Source organism: Mytilus galloprovincialis, chromosome 8 (assembly GCF_965363235.1).
Source record: "Mytilus galloprovincialis chromosome 8, xbMytGall1.hap1.1, whole genome shotgun sequence".
NCBI lineage: Eukaryota > Metazoa > Mollusca > Bivalvia > Mytilida > Mytilidae > Mytilus > Mytilus galloprovincialis.
In genome coordinates, this window is record NC_134845.1 from 36,058,678 (window position 1) to 36,081,612 (window position 22,935).

The window sequence follows — 22,935 nt, forward strand, 5'->3', positions numbered from 1 at the left end:
AATAGTACACATGACACAACATATAAAACTAAAGAATAAGCAACACGAACTCCACCATAAACTGGGGGTGATCTCAGGTGTAAAATGTTGCACAATATTCCGGAAAAGTATCCCAACTTAGCCTGGTTTCATCTAATATTACTATTGTTACTAGTTCCCTGTCCAAAATTTTCAATAATACCTTGCTCAACGAAAGTGTCGATTAATTAAGGAATCAGTCGACAGAATTTCGAAAGGCATGAGATGAGAAAAATAATATAATTTTGGTGGGAAATTCTGTAGTGATTGTATGATCTGAAGATATTAGAAATAGATAACAAGTTATATATATGCAGTCCATATCTTTGCAACCTAAATAATTGGAAAGTTTACTTGTGTATGTACATGTAGTTCGTGCTAGCAAAAATTTATCCAGCTTTCGTTTTTAGCTGTGCAACTTTTACAGGCACTTGTTTCTATCCATTGGAAGATCCACTACCAACGTATATTTAGCGAGTAAATATACGTTGGTAGTGGGTCTTCCAATGGATAGAAACAAGTGCCTGTGGCAACCTTCCCGAGATAGTATAAGGAAACAATTGAATGATAATATTCTGTGTATAGTATTTTGGTAATGTCTGGCATGTAAACAAGTTCTGTCCATGCACTTATCTCTGGGTAGATCACAAGATCTGTTGCTGTGTTTAAAAGAAAAGAATTCTTACACTTCTGGAGCACCCGACATCATACCCCGCCCCTGTGTTCATGGTGTTTGGTTGGATTTTTGTTGTTCAGTCTTTAGTTTTCTGTGTATCTTTGTTGTTTTTCATTTTATGTCATGGCATTGTCAGTTTGTTTACTACTTTTGAGTTTGAATGCACATTTCAGTATCTTTAGCATCTCTTACAAATGAAACAACAATCAGAAATTATCTATTTTCGTTCTCCTTAATTATTAATAAAAATATTTAATTCTTCAAACTAGACAAAGTTTGGGATAAGAATATTATATTTAATTACATGAGATGAAAAATCATGTACATGTATACATGTAATTTTATCTGCAAATTTGACAATTTTTGAAAAATTAATACACCTTATCACTTTTCAGAATGACCATAAAATCTATCTCGCTTGAACTGTTGACATCTTACAACAATCACTTTTCCATTGTGGCATCAGATATTTTGTATTTGCCTAGCACGTCAAAATTTCACTTGAACCAGAGGGATGTCCAGTATTGGAGGACAAATAGCGATAAGGTGTATTTGAATCCATAACAACTGAATAGATTTTGATGTAACATTCGAATAGTTATACATGAATAAAATTATTGTGAGACTGAAAGTTATATTTATCTGATTTTTTTTTTGGTGGTTTCCCATTGCATATCATGCATATTGTGGAATTTGAATTAGCAGGCACAGAAGAATGATCAAAATTGTAGTATGAATTATGAGCTCTGCTTTCAGTTTTTGTCTCACCTGGAACAGAAATAGAAAGCTTAAAGTGAGGATTACAATTAGACAGTGAGGACAGCATACACTATAAACCTTCATGTCTTGTATGCAGATGCCTTATGTTACAAAGTTTCTGTATATATCTTATGTCCTTGACCTCATTTTCATTGTTAAGTGACTGTCATGTGAACTTCTTACTTATCATGAGTAAAAGGAAAACTATATTTGGTATATGGGTTCCTTGCAAGGTCTACATGTCAGTTAGTCCACCTGCCCCCTTCTTTATTCAACCCCTCAAATATCAAATTAAGTTTTTCATGGTCACATCCATATCCCAATCAGATACTGTAAGCAATAGATCAGCAAATTTTGGTATGTGGAATGATTGTAAAACATGTCTGACTGGCAGGTTTCATTTGACCTTGACCTCATTTTAATGCTTCTTTAGTCTATGTTATTTTTTATGATTTGGTTTATTTACTAGAAACTACATTTATAAGCTATATATATATATCACCTATATTTTGTATAGATAATGATTGAATAATTGTAAGGTGTATACTGTATGTCCAACTGACAGGATTCATTTGACCTTGACCTCATTTTTTATGGTGCATTGCAATTGCTCAAAGCTAGGTCTTGTATTTTGGTCTGTTTTTTTCAAGTACTATACTCAATAGGACACCAATATTTGGTTATATTTTAATTGATTGTCAGGTGTACATATCTGTTATAGAGAGTTCACCTGATCTTGACCTTAGTTTCATGGTTCATTAGTCAACTGCATTTGGTGTATAGAAGGATTGCATGGTGAACATGTTGTCTGGTACGTTTCATCTGACCTTGATCTCATTTCCATTTGTAATGTTCATGCAAAACTTTTATAAATTCGTTCAATATCAATTCCTTTGTGATAAGTAAAGCAGGCTAGACATTGCAGCATGTTCACTCTTGTTCTTGTTTTTTTAAAGAGGTCTGAAAGAAGTTTGACTTTAGTATTAACATTCATGGCATTAGCCATTAATTAAATGAGTGACTAACAGTTGTATATGCATGCAATGAGAAGATGAGAAACATTAATGTTGAAAATATAATATGTTGTCTTTATTACAGGTAAATTCCAGGCATGGCTAACCAACCAGGTAGATTATTTTAATATTATTTAAAAAAAAAAATATACTGGTAAATTATTTTTGACATGACAAAGAATTGAAAAGTCATAAACATGATATTGCTGAAAAAAATAAGTACATTGTATCTGACAGTGTGACAACTACAAAAGTTGCTTCAGTTTTTGTCTCGATAAATTCATTGACAAAGTCAGACTAAAGTTGCTGTTTTAATAGTAAAAAAAAATATTTTTGACATGACAAAGAATTGAAAAGTCATAAACATGATATTGCTGAAAAAATAAGTACATTGTATCTGACAGTGTGAAAACTACAAAAGTTGCTTCAGTTTTTGTCTCGATAAATTCATTGACAAAGTCAGACTAAAGTTGCTGTTTCCAGCATCATCGGCAATGTGTTAGTTTGAAGTTTAATCATGTTGATTTTAATTGTCAGAATTGTGAAATCGCCATTACCAAAAATGACTAGTCCTTGAATTCATCAGAAAAATTCTTATTGAGAATTGGAACCCCATTTCCTCAAAATGTATTATTAATAGTAAAATAGGAAAAGAAGATATGGTATGATTGACAATGAAACAGCTCTTCAAAATAGACCAAATTTAAATGAAACAGGAATGATCAACTGCATGTCTAGGTCAATGCTTTGTCCAGTTCAATTTAACTAAAACGAAAGCCTATGATGTAGGGTTCAGACTCTACTAAACAATTGTATATCAAGTGTGATGAATTCTTTTCGTGGACAAGGGAGTCACAAATTAAAATAATAAAAGAAATATGATGTTATAGAATACTGTGGATTTATTATTATTTGTTGGATACCAATTTTCTTGGGTTTCATTGGTACAGGCGAACCATCAATTTTAATGTTAATCCAATAACATATTTTCAATAGGCTTTATATACAGAGATTGGCAAAACCACAAAATTAAATATCCACGAATATGCAAGTTTTCAGCAATCCTCGTAAATTAATACCCATGAAAATAAATGAATCTACAGTATTTGGGACTAAACCATTTTCTAAATAACAAAACCTATATGTACTCATACATTAGAACACAACCTTTTGTAGGAGGGTTTAATTTTGGAGGTCCATCTGCAACATCATCGCCATTTACACTTAACAAATCTGCAACAGCTCCTGCTGCCGCTGGTGGCTTTAGCTTTGGTGCTGCACCTGCAGCAGGAGGACAATCGACAGCCACTCAACCAGCAGCAGGTGGATTAAGCTTTGGTAACACAGCCAGTACAGGCACAGGTAGGTTTTACAATATGTAATGAATGTTTAGACTTATTTTAACAAATCCTAAATTCTCACCTCTTTTATGCCACCGCTTTGCGATGTGGACATGAGGTGTTATCCTTGGACAACTGTCCTGTCAGTCGTGTACGTCCCCAAAATTGGTTTCCGTTTTCCAACTTATTTTATAAACTTTGTACACAATACTTATTACCACAAAACACACATTAAGTTTGGAATTGGGTGGTGTCACTATTATGACCTTACAGTAAGTTTTGAAGGGAAAAAAAATATTACACATGATTTGATGAGGCTTGCAATTAAAATGCACTGATTTGTCACTTTTGAATGCATTAATCTGACGTTTTGTAAGAGACAATTTTGAGAAAAATAAGATTTCACATTGAAATGTTATCATGGTTATATATCTTTAAAGCAATCTCATGGATAATTAAAAAAATTGCAATCACACTGAACAATTTAAATAATTGTTATTTTACCAGACTCTTAAATCAGCTTATATTTTTTTTAAAGATGTCTGCAAAGGCAGTTTTTGTCTTGATTGAAAAAGCCTGACTAAGGCCTGCTGTTTTATAGTAAATGAAAGGTATATTTCTTTTTATATTAGGTGGGTTTAACTTGGGAGGCAATCTGGCGGCAACCTCAGCTCCAACTGGAGGTTTTGGTTTTGGAGGTGGCACTCAGCCTGCTAGTACTTCAACTGGTTTCAATTTAGGAGGCATACCTGCTGCCACTAGTGCTACAGCAGGGCCCACCCTGACTGGATTACTGTCTGGCAATCCACCTGGAAGTACTGGAACCTTAGGGCTAGGTGGTGTGGCCCCTAAACCTGCAGCTACAGGTATAACATGTTATAAGTTGATTATGTAAATTTCTATAAAATATTGCAAATTTGTCATGTTTTTGTAAATTAATTCTTGAAATACATGAACATCTTATAAACATGTGTATAGCCATTCTTCTGATCAAATTGTTTGCTGCTTAGAAAAATACTTAACATATTCATCTTTGAGACTAACCCTCAAATAAATATGACTTACTAACTTTTAGAAAGAAAATCTTTTATCTCCTGATCACTTGCAATAGTGGGCACACCTTTTTTTTTGATTATTATTAATTTTTGTTTGTGGAACTTTTAAGAAAAGGAATCTCTGAAGTAGATTATAAAAAAACCAACAACATTTAGAATTCCAAACTTTACTTTGTATAAAATCATGGAAGGAAACAATGTATTAAATGGGAGTTCAAATACATGTACATACTTTTTTGAATAACAGGTGTTTCATTTGGACAGACAACATTACTAGGGGCAACAACATCTGCTCCAGCTACTGGATTATCATTTGGAGCACCAACTCAACCTGCAACCGGTTTAACCCTGGGTGGGTTAGCCAAAACCACCACAGGTCCAACATTAGGTGGAATAGCACAAGCAAAACCTGGTTTCAGTCTTGGAGGTGCAATAAGTCAGCCAGCTGCAGGACTTGGTGGGACCCAACAAGCATCCACTGGATTTGGACTGGGTGGGACTACACAACCATCTGCTCAAGGGTTTGGGCTAGGTGGAACCACACAGACGGCCACTGCTGGATTTGGACTTGGACCGAAACCACAATTACAAAGTGGTCTCACAATGGGTGCTGCTGGAATCAATATTGGACAAGCTACAAGTAGTACGTCTTAAAACATTATCTTTTCACTGGGTTACATTTATTTAAAATGTGCTTACAGACAAATAAAGTGTAGTAAATGTAGGGAAATGTATAGTTTTACAAATGTTTACATAGTTTTTGGTTTTGCTATATACATGATATATGTGCTATTATTTATCATGTTTATAGTGCAGCCTGATATAACATTTACATACATTAATACATGTACATTAATACAAAGGCAATCAGCCAGCCTTCAAAGACTTACAAAACACTGTCAATTAATATCCATAACTAGCGCTAATATTAAAAATATAACATTAAAACTTCAAGGACATTTTCAAAAAAGATTATTTATATGTCATGATAAGAAAGTAACTGAGCTATGATTTTTGAAATATTGAATATATAGTTTGATACTAGTTGATGCTATGTATTATACAGCATTTATTAGAATAATATAACTTATTAAAAAGGAATATACATACATGCTGTGATTAGAAAAAAGAAGGTTTAAATAGAATAAAATTAGAAAATTGGAAATTAAGTTTTGAAAAACAATATTTGTTAAACTGTCAGATTTAAAATCCAAAGGTATATGAACAGTCAATGCTTGATATTATAAATTTAACAAAATAGGAGAACACATAAAAATATTCACCTTACTTATATTAAAGTTAATCAGGAACTCAGGAATAAGACACAAATATTTTCTATCTTTATTAGCTGGATCTAGTATATTTGGACAGACTGCTGCCAAACCACAAGTTACAGGTCTGGGAGGTGTTGATCCAAAGACTTCAGCGGTTTCATCTGGTATGGGTTGCTAAAACAATTAATCATGGAATAACACTTTTTGACAAACAAAGATACCAAGAAAATTAAACTTTTATCTAAATTGAAGACAATGAAAAAGTAATATGTAATAATTATTGTATCTATCGTAATAACTTTTCTTTAAATCAGTTTCTCCCGACATTCATTTGGATTTAAATTAAACACTCAATCTTTTTTTAGTTACAAATATATCTGGACGTCAGTTTTTAGGATAAAATATTTTTTTAATAAAAAAAAACAAAACCTGTGTCTTTAAAGCATATTTTATACATGTTATATACAAAATTTGAAAACTTAAAATCCCATGAAAAACCTTTTAAATGGCTTCAAACTGAATATGTCATTATTAAACATGTTAAACCTTTGTGTAGGACTATACTTTACATCATATTTTCTTCTTTACAGGTGGAACAACAACAGATACAAAGCCAGGGTAAGCTATTTTACAATACTATATTTGAACTATAAAAATGTTCATTTAGCAAAATTTGATCGCCAAAGAAACACAAAAGAAATAAACTTAACTTGTCTAAATTTAAACACTAGAACTATTAATTATATGCCAATTACTACAAGTTCACTGAATCCATATCAGAAGTATGAAGTAATTATTTTAATCTGTTGTGACTAAATACATTACCTTAGATTCCAAAATGGATACCTTGATTGGCTTGGAAGACTATATTTTTATGCCCCACCTACGATAGTAGAGGGGCATTATGTTTTCTGGTCTGTGCCTCCGTTCGTCCGTTCGTCCGTCTGTGCGTCCGTTCGCTTCAGGTTAAAGTTTTTGGTCAAGGTAGTTTTTGAAGAAGTTGAAGTCCAATCAACTTGAAACTTAGTACACATGTTCCCCATGATATGATCTTTCTAATTTTAATGCCAAATTATAGTTTTGACCCCAATTTTATGGTCCACTGAACATAGAAATGATAGTGCGAAATTCAGGTTAAAGTTTTTGGTCAAGGTAGTTTTTGATAAAGTTAAAGTTACATCAACTTGAAACTTAGTACACATGTTCCCTATGATATGATCTTTGTAGTTATAATTCCAAATTATAAGTTTGACCCCAATTTCACGGTCCACTGAACATAGAAAATGAAAGTGCAAGTGGGGCATCCGTGTACTATGGACACATTCTTGTTTTCAAAGTCTTGAGAGATTGGAAACCGTAAAACTTTTGTTTGACTTGCTCATTATTTTTTGGAGCCCTTGGTTAGTTAGGGATGTTCACAACTATTTTTCAAAATATCAAGCTTTTTTAAAGACTATTTATTAATTGAAAGTGAATGATTAAGAAACTGAAAAAAGCAGAAAAAAAATAACCGTCTGTGTTCTTGGATAACACCAGAGGATTCGAACATCTGGCAAAAATATAAAAGACAAGAGGAGCCAACCTCTTTAAATGACAAAATATATAGATTTGATTGATTTTGATTTTGATTTTTGGTGTTTTAAGCACCGCATTTAGGCTATTTCGTGGCAGCCAGTTTTTATTGGTGAAGGAAGTCAGAGAAAACCACCAACCATCGACAGGAAAACTGACAATCCTAGTCAACTAAGATTGGAGTTGAGTGCACCTGCACGAGCGGGTTGGAACTCTCAACCTCAGTGTTAATAATGATAATGTTACATCACGTAGACATCGCCTTGGCATATTTGTTCTGTCAATTTAATTTCCTTAACAATATCTTTCTGTTTTTACTATTTCAGAGATGGCAAAACACTTAAAGCATCACAGCTGCCTCCAGAAATATATGGAACTGTTGACGAATTTCAGTAAGTTTAAAAATGAGAGCAGATTGACATACAAAAATGAATAAGTCTAGTTAGAAAATTTTAGCTGAGATTTAGAAGCATTATTGTTCAATTGGACCAAGTTATATGTACATTTTGTAATGGGTTTCCACCCGTATACTGAATTAGAATTAAAAATATAAATTCTGAGATGCATGATATCTTAATATTAAGTAATTTCCATAAGCCATCATTCTGATGTTATATCTGTTCATAAGTATCATGCATAGATATCATTTTCTCAATTTGTAGAAATAAAAAAAAAAATCATGAATATGCTTGTTGTGTAAATAATGAAATAAACAATGAATGTAGTAAAACGACCTGAATATGTAGGGAAGAGAAGATATATATAGATTCTACCACTGCATCGTGTGTAATACGATATTTATCCACTCGAGACAGTTAAATTTTCAAATTTAAAATGAGAGGCTTGCCTGAGCGTTTTAAATATTTAAAATTTTACTGTCGAGAGTGGATAAGTATCGTATTACATGAGATTTGGTGGTGGAATCTGTTTCTCTAATGATTTTCTAACATTATGCAGGCAAACTTATTCCTTCTTTTTGAATGATCTGCAAAAAGATGTGTTCTTTCTATGTGACGTTATCAGGCATGGTTGCCTTTTTTCATGCCGTCACAATAGGAAATTCAGAGGAAAGCATGAAAATTTGACGTCATAATTGGATTGAAACCAATGAAGTACTGAGATCAAACGAACAGCATGTTGATTAAATTTTTTTTATACAATGGGTGCAGAAAGGGATAAATTGACGAAGAATTAGAGAAATATTCAACTAAATTAAACACTTTTATATACTTTAACTTTAAAAACTGTCTCAGCGTGTTCCATATTCAAGGATATTCCTATAACATTATCATGTCACAGATCTTTCATTGCTGTTCTCTATCTTGATGGTTGGTGTTAGAACTTCATAAAGAAAACTCACATCTTCCAAGTAGATCAAACTTTGGAGGGCTTTTTTTCATTTTTGCAATTATTGGCAATTTGTACATTTTCTTTTTATCTTACTGCCTCACATTTTAAAGATCATGGACAGGTCTTGATATTGGAAAATAATATGCAATGACTTCATCAATACTTGACACATGGTTGCTTGATTAAGTCCATTCTTGTCAATTTATCAATGAAATGCACACAACATCATTCATACAGCCAAACAACTATCCTAACATTTTGTACACTTAAAAGTAGTTTTACTTACTATTTCATTCTTCTTCATATTTTCAACCAAAAGAACTACAGTTATGACAAATTGCTGAATAATGGCATTTTATTTTTTATATTGACTTCTTCAGCTTGTCCTAGTGGGCTTGATGGATTTTCTTGCTGATAAAGTCAGTATCAAAAAACACCGTTGTGTTGATAAATATGAATATTGAATATTCCGCTTTCTTTTATTTCAGGAAGTATACAAAATCTGAGAAGAATGTACAAGATGACTTAGCTAGATCTACCTCCAAACCTCTATACAAAGTACAGGAAGATGTGGTTGCTTTAAGACAACTGTTATCTGTAGTGTCCAATGGTATACAGAGAAATGCACTCGTAGTTGAAAAGTTAAAACATGAGATGACTCAGGTAGGGTATTAAAATACATTCAGGTAATAGTTAATTTGCATGAATGCAATTTAAAAACTTGCAAATTACAATTAAGAAACTGTTCTATTTGTCATGTTGTCAAATTCAGATTGTACTGAAAACATGTAAACAATTGGAGCAAAATTAAAAAAATATTCTTGGTCTGTGATAAAGCCTCAAATCAAGCCCTTGCTAAAGTCCGCAATTGATTGAAAATTGTTTCAGTTTGTTACTTTATTGATTATTTTTGAAATGGTCTTAAAATCAGATTTTACTGTACAATTTTTTACAGGAATTGAAAAATGCTGAGATGTCAATGAGAACCAAAGATATACCTCCCGGACTACAGTATGACAACACAGCTCCTGCAGAGTCAGTATAGTGCAATCATATTTCATTTGTAAAGAAAATTAACAAAGTGGTCATACTTTCCATTTTTCATTGATATAGTAAAATTCTTTCAACAAAATGAATATTTTTTAAAGGTCATATATTATAATGATTTTACAAAGGTGAATAAGTTGCATTAACATTTAATGATTTGAAATTAGTACGGGTAAGTGAGTAAATAAAAATAGTAAAAATATAAGAAATTTGTTTTTATGGTATATTGTACATTGAAACTTGTATGATTTTGATAATTTTGAATATTAGAATTAAAAGTTCTGAACTTTTTAGCTCACCTGGCCCGAAGGGCCAAGTGAGCTTTTCCCATCACTTTGCGTCCGTCGTCCGTCGTCGTCCTGCGTCCGTCGTCGTTAACTTTTACAAAAATCTTCTCCTCTGAAACTACTAGGACAAATTTAATCAAACTTGGCCACAATCATCATTGGGGTATCTAGTTTTAAAAATGTGTCCGGTGACCCGACCAACCAACCAAGATGGCCGCCATGGCTAAAAATAGAACATAGGGGTAAAATGCAGTTTTTGGCTTATAACTCAAAAACCAAAGCATTTAGAGCAAATCTGACACGGGGGTTAAATTGTTTATCAGGTCAAGATCTATCTGCCCTGAAATTTTCAGATGAATCGGACAACCCGCTGATGGGTTGCTGCCCCTGAATTGGTAATTTTATGGAAATTTTGCCGTTTTTGGTTATTATCTTGAATATTATTATAGATAGAGATAAACTGTAAACAGCAATAATGTTCAGCAAAGTAAGATTTACAAATAAGTCAACATGACCGAAATGGTCAGTTGACCCCTTAAGGAGTTATTGCCCTTTATAGTCAATTTTTAACCATTTTTCGTAAATCTTAGTAATCTTTTACAAAAATCTTCTCCTCTGAAACTACTAAGCTAAATTAATCCAAACTTGGCCACAATCATCTTTGGGATATGTAGTTTAAAAAATGTGTCCGGTGACCCGGCCATCCAACCAAGATGGCCGCCACGGCTAAATATAGAACATAGGGGTAAAATGCAGTTTTTGGCTTATAACTCAAAAATCAAAGCATTTAGAGCAAATCTGACGGAGTGAAATTGTTTATCATGTCAAGATCTATCTGCCCTGAAATGTTCAGATGGATCCGACAACCGGTTGTTGGGTTGCTGCCCCTAAATTGGTAATTTTAAGGAAATTTTGACGTTTTTTGTTATTATCTTGAATATTATTATAGATAGAGATAAACTGTAAACAGCAATAATGTACAGCAAAGTAAGACCTAAAAATAAGTTTACATGACCAAAATGGTCAGTTGACCCCCTAAGGAGTTATTGTCCTTTATAGTCAATTTTTAACAATTTTCATAAAATTTGTAAATTTTTACTAACATTTTCCACTGAAACTACTGGGCCAAGATCATTATAGATAGAGATAATTGTAAGCAGTAAGAATGTTCAGTAAAGTAAGATGTACAAACACATCACCATCACCAAAACACAATTTTGTCATGAATCCATCTGCTTCCTTTGTTTAATATTCACATATACCAAGTGGAGCGACACAGGCTCTTTAGAGCCTCTAGTTTATAATTTTGATCAAAGATGAAATCTTTCTTTTCAGATACTTCCACCGTTTGGTAGAGGATTTTGAGAATCAGATGTTATCATACCGACAGCAGATAGAAACATTAGAAGAACATCTGGCATCTACACACCAGCCAAATAAACTTACACCAGATGGTAAATACATGTTTACGGGATGTTTATGATTTATCTTGGATTTTAAAATTTTCTATATAATCCTAAAGGTATCATTTGATGTTATGAAAAATGTTTTTAATTTTTAATACGGAAAGTTAAATATATGATTTTGAAAGATGTTTAAATCAATTATTTGTTATTGTGTATCAAGACAAAATGTTAGATCTTAAATTAAAAAGGCAAACTTTTATTTGTAAAAGTCTGTCTGTAGCATCACTGATCCAGACATAAACAGTAGTATTTTGGAATTTTCATCTCAGAAAAAAACCCATTTTTGACAGTCTATTTGGCTTATGAATTTTCTTATAATTTAAAAGCAGAAATAAAACTGTATGAGTTTGTAATATTTGAGAAGACATAATACCTTTTTGTTATCTTTGAGAATTTATCTTTTTTTCAGATTTGATTCTGTTGCTAAGGAAACTCCATGAGACATTTATAGCATTAGCTGCACAATTACATCAAGTTCATGAAGCTGTTAAGGTATTTAAAAAAAACATACTTTTTTTCTACATGATATTTTAAAGTGGGCCTCAAAGATGTATGTATCAAAGGGAAGTATAGCCATGTCTCTCCCAGACCTATCTATATAGGTTAGTTTACAGATTTAAAATGATAAGTAACTTGCTGTCATTTAGTTTTGCGAAAAAGATTTGTCTATAGGAGCGTAACATGTGAATGTGCAAAAAATATTTGTTTTAACGAAAACTGCATAAGCTTAAGAAAATGAAAATGTTCATTAAGATTTTGATATTTGTTGAGCTTGTCGATTGTGGACTCAAAAGTTAAGCTTGAAGACAGATTTATAAGTATGTATATAGCAATCTCATATTGGTTTTTTGCCTTTTCAATAATGTGTATAGCCACAATTTTGATTGCCTAGCACTTGGTACTAATCAGCTTAAAGTGAGTTCCATTTTCTGTTATTTGCTAAAATGTATGGTTGTTTGGTTTTAGACACAAAAAGAGCACTATTTAAACTACAGAAAGATTTTTCTCCATGATACAAATAACATATTTGAGCCAGAAAAGAAACAGCAACCCCAGACTAGACAAGACACATCCACACATCTTGGTCCTACACCATTTGGTGGTCTGACTAATGCTGCTGCAGTTGCCATGGCATCAGCTTTAACTAGATCACAACAACCTGCAGGTAATTCTGACATGTTCAAATGTATATTATTATTCTTGATCCATTTTAATTTTAGTAAACTTGGAATATTATACTCCTGTTTTAAAAAAGTAAAAAAGTATAGATGTAAGAAGATGGGGTATAGGTTCCAAGGAGACAACTCTCTTATCTGAGTAACAAGTTGTAAAATTAAAGTAAACCATTATAGGTTGAAAAATGATCTTTAACTCTGAGCCTTGGCTCACACTGAACAGCAAGCTATAAAGAGCCCCAAAAATGAAATGTGTTAAAATTCGTTCAAACAGGAAAACCAACTGTCTAGTCTATATAAAAACAAGAAACACTTATGAACCACATCAACAAAGACAACTACTGTGTCCATCAATTCGCCAGTCCTAAAAAAAAATTGTTGCATCTTTCTCTGGAACTACATCATATTTGGTCTAGGGTATCATCAGTGAGCAGTAGCTTGCAGTTTTACTTATTAAATTTGTTATAAATTGTTTAGTTATAGCTACCATTTGATACCATGAATTTTGAGTCAGATGTACTTAAAAGTGTGATTTAATTTGATGAAATGATTACAATTGAATATTATGATTTCTTAGGACCACCTGTAGCAGGTCTGGCAGGTAATCTTGGTCAAACAGCTGGATTTGGTTCTACAGGGTTATTTGGTGGAGGAACAACACAGCCTGCAGGTATGACACACATTTTGAATGCAAGATGGATTACCTGTTAATACTAACTAAGTATATCCATGCTTATGCTAGATCCATCATTGTGTGAAGTTAACATTTATAATACAATTTACTGTTTAGAGATTTATTTTCTCTTGGCTTAAAATAAACTATTTCTAAGGCCAAATCTGTTTGAAAGATTTTATACTTGAAATTATTCTTTTCCCTGATTCGAATCTTCTTAAGGATGTACTAATGTGAAATTAAATTTTGTCTAGCCTGTGGCAAGTGATGAAAAGAGGTTGGTGTGACATTTTATTAGCAACATCAACTTCTCTATATCCAAAATCTAATCAGTACCCAATGACGAACTTGATAGTAGCATAGTACTTTTCTGTTAGCTCAGTGGATGTATTGTTTATCGGAATGTGTCATTTATGTCTGATATTTTGTTCATTTCTGTAATCAAAGTAACCAATTCCAGTACATGTAGTTGTATTGTATTGGCAAGGAATTTTCTGACTCGTAAAGGATTTAACTCCCAAGTTTAAAAGTGTATAATCATCATTTTAAATATTCATATGTATTACATCAAGATTTTGCGATCTGTGCACATCTTAAAATCATCACATGATCAAAGAAATTTTTGTCTAGATGATAATATCAAATTTTCATTTTAGCTTTTGGAGCCACAACAGCAACACAGCCAGGGATAGGAGGTAAACAAAATAGTTTGCTTAACTTTTTACTGTGGGGTCAAACTTGCACTTCATCAATAGGCAATATAATTTCTTTCTACAAATAAAATTGAGAATGGAAATGGGGAATGTGTCAAAGAGACACCAACCCAATCAAAGATTAAATAAAACCAGCTGAAAGCCACCAATAGTTTTTCAACAAATCATTGAATTTGGAGATACATCATTGTACATTTACTTGAAAATTTCAACATTTATGGGTTTAACTATGTCAAGGTGCCCATATACCATGTATACTTTTTAACATAATATTTCTTATAGTAGTGCATAGCTGATTTTTTTTAATTTTTTTTTTTTAGGTTTTGGTGGATTTGGCACCACGACTACACAACCTGCTGGTTTTAAAGGTAACCATTTTGTTTGATGGATTTTAATCCATTTTCTTGCAGTGCACTTATTCAGAAATTCAGCTTCCATCCTTGCAATTGTGATCAACAGCAAAAATGATGTCTAGACCATCAGAATGTTAAAAATAGGGGCCTTCCCACAATGTAATATTATTTTTTAATTCGTTTATTAGACAAGTGTATTTGGCTGAGTTTTTTAAGTGCAGATTTGTGAATAGCCTATGATGGACCACAGTTTATAAATGGTCATTACGATATCATTACAGATTGATGACAAGTATCAGTATTTTTCAAAAGACAGGTACACTTACTGCTGTAACCTATGAGACTTTTATACATGATAGTTTACTAGATAAGAAAAGATACCAACTTTGATTGTAATTGATCAAGATTTGGAAAGAGTACTAAAATGTGTAACTCTGATCTTTTATAAAATTATAAAAAATAACTGGTGATGTATTTATTATTGTAGGTTTCGGCAGTGGATTTGGAACAACAACCACCACCCAGTCAACAGGTTTTGGGGCTGGGTTTGGTGCAACAGGAGGGACAGCCACTGTTCGGCCATTAGGTTAGTGGTAAGCACTGCCCAATTACAGGTACACAGAGTTGACCATTTACCATTAGGGTTTGTGGTTTTAAAGCATGACCCTAATTTGGGAACATAGGTATCTGTGTGCATGTCCCAATCATCAAGAAAAATTCAATGTTTTTAATACTGTGAGATACATTCCAGTATCATTTAATGTAAATAGTTTTCTTTTTGTGTGCTGTTGACTTTCATCAAGTTTTATATTCTTTTTTTTTTATATTACTGTAAATTCAGAATGCATTTATTATTGCAATTTTGTCATACTTAAGACTTAAATGCGATTTCAATTTTTATGATTTTGAGAAAAATGCTGTTAAATTCATATAAAATATTTCAAAATGTGTCTTTAAATGATTGTGTTTACAACTCTGTCACATTTTTCTCAATAATAAAAACCTCTCATTAATTTCTGAATTTACAGTATATGTGCCATCATTGAAAAGATTCATTGGAGCAATATTATTCTAATTTTGAAATATATGGCTTTTCGCTACATCATAATTTCCAGTTCAATTTAACAACAAGAAAAGTTTAAAGTTATGAATAATTGACAATGATTGTTTGTTTTTTTAGGTTTTGGAACAGCAACAACAGCTGCATCAGGTTTTGGAGGTCAAAGTACATTTGGTCAAACTGGTTCCCTGTTTGGTACAGCCCCTGCTGCTGCACCTGCCTTTGGGGCAAATGGAGAACCTTTCCAGCTCAACAAGCCCCCTACATCAAAGAAAAAGAGATGATCAATATGAGCAGACATCTTAATGATGTCTGAATTATGATTTTAAAATGCGACTGAAACATGTAAATTATTTGAGATTACAATTAAAAGTCTATTTTGATATACAAACATTTTGTTTATATTTTTAAACATCTTTTAATCAGTTATTATTAGTATGATAGTTGATGTAAACTTTAGTATAGTAAGGATAGAAAAATTGTATAACAAGAATAAGATTCTACTTTGAAGTTTTAACTTTTTTGAATTTAATTTAAAATGTAAAAGATATAGAAATATGGAAAAGATATGATTACTAATAAACAAGGAACCCCAAAAGATCAGAAGGACAGGAAACCAACATCTACCACTGGACAACAGGATTTTTTTGCATTATGAAAATGAAATGGATTTAATAAGTATATCTAAAGAGTACATTTTATAGCTGACTATTGTTGAAGGCCATACAGTGACTAATCATTGTTAATTTTTGTGTCATTTTGGTCTCTTGTACAGAATTGTCTCATTGGCAATCATACCACATCTTCTTTTTTTATCTCCAAAGCGAGGTCCATGACCTATCAATATTTTTTGCTTATTTTGATTCTTAACCAATGCTCTTTTGAATTATAGTTTAATTTTAAATTCTTGATTTTTTGAATTTTACAAACCCTCACCTAGGTACATCCTTAAAGTGTTCAAAATATTGAAAGAACACAAGCCAAAAGGACAAAAGTATTAGTTGTTGAACTCTTTTTAGATAATGAGATGAACTAATATTGAATGTTTGTCTGATGCATTTTAAAATATAATTATAAAAGTCAAGACCATCATTATGATGTTGATGATTCATAGCCACACTGAAAGGAAGAATGAAACAGAAAATAAACTGGAAAGCAAATTATTTGTGAATTTAGAAATATTCATTTAAACTAAACAGTTATGATATATGAAGTGTACTAAGTTAATATTGTTTTTTGTTACTGTAATTTAAAAATTGTGATAGGGTGCACATCTCTGTAGTTGAAAGTATCATTTAAATTTGTTGTAATGTACTTCTAAAACATGTACTGGAATTGAAGTTGTAAATCTCCCATTATGATCCGTTCTGAAATAGTTGCAATGATAAATGTACTGTTAATTCAGAAAATATTGAGAGGTTTTTATTATTGCAAAATATGTTACAAGGTTATAATCGAAATATTTTAAACTCCCATTTTTTTTTATATGAATTAAACATGATTTTTCTCTATTTTTTTATTTTTTTTATATGAATTAAACATGACTTTTCTCAATATCGCAAAATTTAAAATCGTATTTCAGTCTTTAAATATCAGAATCACAATAATAAATGCACACAATAATTTCTGAATATATAGTACATGTATGTATTAAATACAGAATTTATAGTGTTTTATAAAAACAGACATGTATTATTTTTTTTTATTTGATATGGTTGCAGGGTGGAATAGGAAAACCAACCAGAGCAAATTGAAATTGTTATTACTGAGGGGGGTTGGGGTGGGGATAGAAGGGGTCCTGATCCTCAAATCCCGGGGTGGGGGGGGGGGGGGTAGAAGGGGTCCTGATCCTGAAATCCCGGGGCTTAAAATATGATATCCTTAAAAAACTTACATCCTGGAATCCTGGATACTGAAATTGGAAAAAAGAATTTCCGGATCCCGAAAGGGTCAATCCCGAACCCCTGAGCTCAAAAACACCTGATCCCGGAGTCCCTGTAAAGGTCCTATTCCCGCTCATTACTATGTCAAACTTTGATTTGACATTATCAAATCACAAAAATAAATTTGAACAAAAGGACTAAAAGATAATTAAAATAAAAGTATTGTGGATTTTCTGTTGGATATAAAAAAGAAGATGTGGTATGATTGGATACCAATTTTATAACTTTCATGATTTAAGATGAACCATGAGTATTTGTGCAATGAAGATTCTGTAGGCATGTGTCCAGACTTTGGTAAAACCAAAGAATTAAATATCCATGAAATATTTATAGATAATCGTTGATGATCTCAATGAAAAAAGCAATCAAGTTGAGATGACCAATAATAATCTTTTTATAGCTATTTTACCTATGACGAAGTTGTCAATTTCAAGACAATTTCATTAGCCACAGGCCTCCTTAGTTTCTAGCAATAATTTTACATCTCTATCGAGTAGCATAATATGAAAAATTATCACAAAAAAAGATCAAAGGAAAAATGCACAAAATAGTGATAAATGTATTATCTTTAATTCATGCAAATTGATATAATCAATATAATTGGAAAAATAAGTTTGTTTCAAACATTAGTTCAGATTGTTCTTATTATAATAACATGCACAGGAATCAAATAATTAACCTTGCTAATATAGTCAACAGAGATTTACAAATTTTAATTCAGGTACAAGTTTCTGAGTTAAAATTTTTATATGTTAAATTTTAGTGTCATTCCATAATGTCTTAATCAATCATTTAACACCTCTTTGATAATCATACCTCATATTCTTATTTTGGGTGACTTTTTTTGTAAGCGTGACATGTGAAAGTTAAACCTTCCCAATAAGATCCCTATTATATTGTAAATGGTTGTTGGTAAAGGGCTAAGTAAATACATGTATCATTTAAGTTGTCATATGTTATTATTGTTTATGATCTCGTACATACCTCCATTTTCAAGCATGAAAAATATTTGTTGATTATTAAAATTAAATCAGTTATTCATAATAATGTTAATATGAAATGTTATTTTTCAATTCAGAAAATTTGGTCTTATTATGGAAATGTTTTTGTATCAGATTTTATTGATTAAAAGGGACTGGATTTACAAGAATGATGAAACTATGTAAAATATCATACCATGGAGGAATATTAATTTCTAATTTACTTTGTGTGTTCTGGCCATGAAGTCAGTTTTTTGTACTCATACTCCAACATCAACAGATCAAATTGCCGGATTTTATGTTTCAAGCATGATTTTTGTGCTCCAAGCACTGATCAATGTTTTATGATGGCAAAATCTGACGTCCTTCAAGTTAAGAAAGGGTAATTTAAGACAAGACAATATGTATGCTTCCTCAAGGAAAGATTCTCAAGAGTACCACTTAATTCTAAATTGACACATGTCTTTTTACAGGGCATCTCACTTTTAAAATTTTCTTGTAAATTTCCATCATTTGACAAAATACATGAACAACTTTTGACCTGTAGAAGACTATTTTGATGTCAAATTTTCTCTATGTCTCAATAATTTAATTTTGGATGTAACACGTCTTCTGATTGGCTGACGTTGTTTTGTTTATCAGCTCATAGACACAATTTTATCATGTGACTGTGACGTCATCAATGTTTTTTCATGGTTTACTCTGGTGTAAAATGGAATTTAGAATAAAATTATGAGAAATGACTGTAATATTTTTTCTGTCTATTTGAAATAACATAAAAAATGTGGTGCACACTTTAAAATAATCCGCTACAATGGTTCTTCAGTGTGCACCACATTTTTGTTGTTATTTTTCATAGACAGAAAAAATATTACAGTCATTCCTTAATTGTTTCACAACTCATTCTTTTTATTAAAACTTACTCAACATATATCAAATAAACATGACATACTGTAATTCATGTACAATCATCACACCTGACAACATTGAACAGGTAAAAGTGTACTGGCCATGGATGGGTTGACTAATTTTCTATATATTGAAATGCTAAAACATATTTCCTGTACTATAACATTATAAGTAAAATCTGAATATTTAACAATCATTATAAAACTGACCTAATTTATGTTGCAATCATCATGAACTTTGACCTAATTTAAGTTATTCATTACTATGACGACCTGACCTGATGTAGTACATCATCCCGGTCATTACTGTTTGTTTATTGTCTTGTTTGGAATAAAATTTGAATCTTCACAACCTCTTGTGTTTTCTTGTATTGTGTAACCTTTGTTGGTGAACTGCTTTATTTTTTATACGACCGCAAAAAAATTTTGCGGTCGTATTTTGGTATGACTTTGGCGTCGTCGTTGTCATCGTCCGAAGACACATTGGTTTTCGCACTATAACTTTAGTTTAAGTAAATAGATCTCTCTGAAATTTAAACACAGGGTTTATGACCACAAAAGGAAGGTTGGGATTGATTTTGGGAGTTTTGGTCCCAATAGTTTAGGAATTAGGGGCCAAAAAAGGGCCCAAATAAGCATTTTTCTTGGTTTTCGCACCATTACTTCAGTAAAGTAAATAGAAATCTATGAAATATAAACACAAGGTTTATGACCATAAGAGGAAGGTTAGGATTGATTTTGGGAGTTTTGGAATTAGGGGCCTAAAGGGTCCAAAATTAAACTTTGTTTGATTTCATCAAAAATTGAATAATTGGGGTTCTTTGATATGCCGAATCTAACTGTGTATGTAGATTCTTAATTTTTGGTCCTGTTTTCAAATTGGTCTACATTAAGGTCCAAAGGGTCCAAAATTAAATTAAATTTGATTTCATCAAAAATGGAATTCTTGAGGTTCTTTGATATGCTGAATCTAACCATGTATTTAGATTTTGAATATTGGACCATAATAGGTAAATGTCCAATTTAAAATTTTTAAGTTTAAGTTCTTAGACCACATTCATTCTGTGTCAGAAACCTATGTTGTGTCAACTATTTAATCTCAATCCAAATTCAGAGCTGTATCAAGCTTAAAAGTTGTGTCCATACTTGCCCCAACTGTTCAGGGTTCGAACTCTGAGGTCGTATAAAGCTGCGCCCTGCAGAGTATCTGGTTCTGATAGGTTTACAGTTTCATGGGACAACAAACCAACACAGATTAAAATTAAGCATGAAAATAGGGAATGTGTCAAAGAGGCAACAACCTGATGAAAGAACAGAAAACAGCGCAAGGCCATCACAGTGAGACAAGGCCGCATACTGCAGTGAGTTCAGCTGGCCCATATACAATACTGTGTACTAGTTTAGCCAAATGCAGGTCACACTAAACTCTGCAACAATAATATGAACCAAAATTTAAATTAGACAAAGAGATGCCCCACACTCTAAATAACTGTATAATAACAGTCATTTAGGAGTTTCTTTAAGATATTGTGTCTGAGAGACAAATGATACCCCTTCTGATGCAATTTTTTAAAATACACAAATATGATCTTGGGAGCACTCATCTCTACTGTTCACTCTAGTAGTAATCAGGAAATTCTATCTACTTCTTAGGCAAGTTTATACTCAACTTTCTTCCAAAAGAGTTACTACAATGTATTCATAAAACCCAGACCACATGCACACCTTCAATGTATGAACAAACATCCAGCAAAGTTAAAAGTTCTCAGAATTCAGACTGTAGGAGGAGTTATCTTGGATAACTATATACCCATAATGAGAGGAACAGACAATCAGACAGACAAGTATAAAACTATATGCCCAAACTTAAATTACATAAATACATGAAAGACCAACAAAGCCAGAGTCTCCTGACTAGAGACAGGTGCAATCAAAGAGCTGATAGCTCTGAGGTGGAAGAAGGTGAATAAAAGGTAACTTGAATTACCATAAAAGCAGCCCCACTAACCCAGCCTGCATTGTTCCATTATCGTTATGACGTATTTTTTTTCTTCAAACAAGAATGTGTCATAAGTACATGGATTTCCCATCCGTACAATCATTTTCTACTTTCAGTGGACTGTGAAAATAAGGTAAAATCTTTAATTTGGCAGTAAAATTAGAGAGATCATATCATAAGGAACACATGTGTACTAAGTTTCAAGTTGATTGGATTTCAACTTCATCAAAAGCTACCTCGGCAATAAACTTTAACCTGAAGCAGGACAGACGGACAGACCAGAAAACATAATGCCCATAAATGGGGCATAAAAATAGTAAGACTTGTTACATACCTGCCAACTTTTGAAAGTTCCCATGGGTTTTTTTTAGTGCGCGACAACAATTTTAAAGGTTACAATTTTTAACTTAGTGCACGATCTGGATTGTCTAGAAAAAGTGTCATATTTGTATGATGAACTTGCATGCCTTTTTCTTAAGTCTGTTTGCATGATTCAAGTTATTAAATCGGTAGAAAAGATGAACATGTAGCTAGCAGACCAGGGTTTATTTTCTCGTGTAAGAATATTAGATGCTTGTTGAAATTTCCAATTTTGAATTATGCACAAAGATGGACCTTAACAGGTTGGGAACAACACTCCAAATGAGGGGTAACCCTCATTGGAAGTACATTACAACCCACTGTAAAAAATGAGCACCTTTATATTCATATTATTTGATGAAACTTTTACCCAAGAACTATGCATCTATCAAGTATTAAATGGTCAAAACATGTCAAAAGAATTTTGTGATGTTTCTTCTTTATTATTTTGAACCCTCATTTAGAAAAGTTGTTCCAAATATAATGAATTTTCCCACTTTTGAGTTAAGAATCTTAAAAATGTTCTTCCTTATTTTTTTCAACAGTAAAATGACACCTTGTTTTAGGGATAGTCCCTCATTTAAAGGACACCACTCATAATGGGGGGGGGGGGGCTCCCAACCTGTTTGTGTGTCTTCGTGAAAAAAGAATAGTACAGTGTCCTTTAAATGATTTAATTTTGAATACAAAAATGAAATATGTTACAACAAGTATTATGTCAAAAAATTAGTGTAAAAAATACTATTTATCATCTTTATGGTAGTACTGCATCATTGAATTTTGTCAATCAGCCATGCTTTTATCCTTCAGCTGTGTAAGAACCTGCTTGCAGATGAAAATTCACATGCCATTTTCACGATTTTACAACTAGATCATGTAGATGAAAACAATCTAGCATGTGAGAATAATCTTCA

General features: G+C 32.2%; 1 protein-coding gene across 1 annotated transcript; it reads left to right on the forward strand.

Moving 5' to 3' along the window:
* The first annotated feature begins 306 nt into the window (after positions 1–306).
* On the forward strand, positions 307–16,222 carry LOC143043012 (nucleoporin p58/p45-like). Its single transcript, XM_076215509.1, has 18 exons — positions 307–376; positions 2,552–2,580; positions 3,643–3,828; positions 4,439–4,681; positions 5,109–5,504; positions 6,210–6,299; positions 6,726–6,753; positions 8,034–8,099; positions 9,546–9,720; positions 10,013–10,092; positions 11,727–11,845; positions 12,267–12,349; positions 12,824–13,022; positions 13,610–13,702; positions 14,362–14,400; positions 14,739–14,786; positions 15,259–15,357; positions 15,952–16,222. The coding sequence occupies exons 2-18, from the start codon at positions 2,565–2,567 to the stop codon at positions 16,113–16,115; spliced, it is 2,124 nt and encodes a 707-aa protein (XP_076071624.1). The 5' UTR covers positions 307–376; positions 2,552–2,564; the 3' UTR covers positions 16,116–16,222.
* The last annotated feature ends 6,713 nt before the right edge of the window (positions 16,223–22,935 follow it).

Excerpts from the sequence above, each read along its gene's own strand:
- LOC143043012 (XM_076215509.1), top strand. Across the intron at positions 6,300-6,725 it reads GACTTCAGCGGTTTCATCTG|GTGGAACAACAACAGATACA; the intron begins GTATGGGTTGCT and ends TCTTCTTTACAG. Across the intron at positions 14,787-15,258 it reads ACAACCTGCTGGTTTTAAAG|GTTTCGGCAGTGGATTTGGA; the intron begins GTAACCATTTTG and ends TTATTATTGTAG.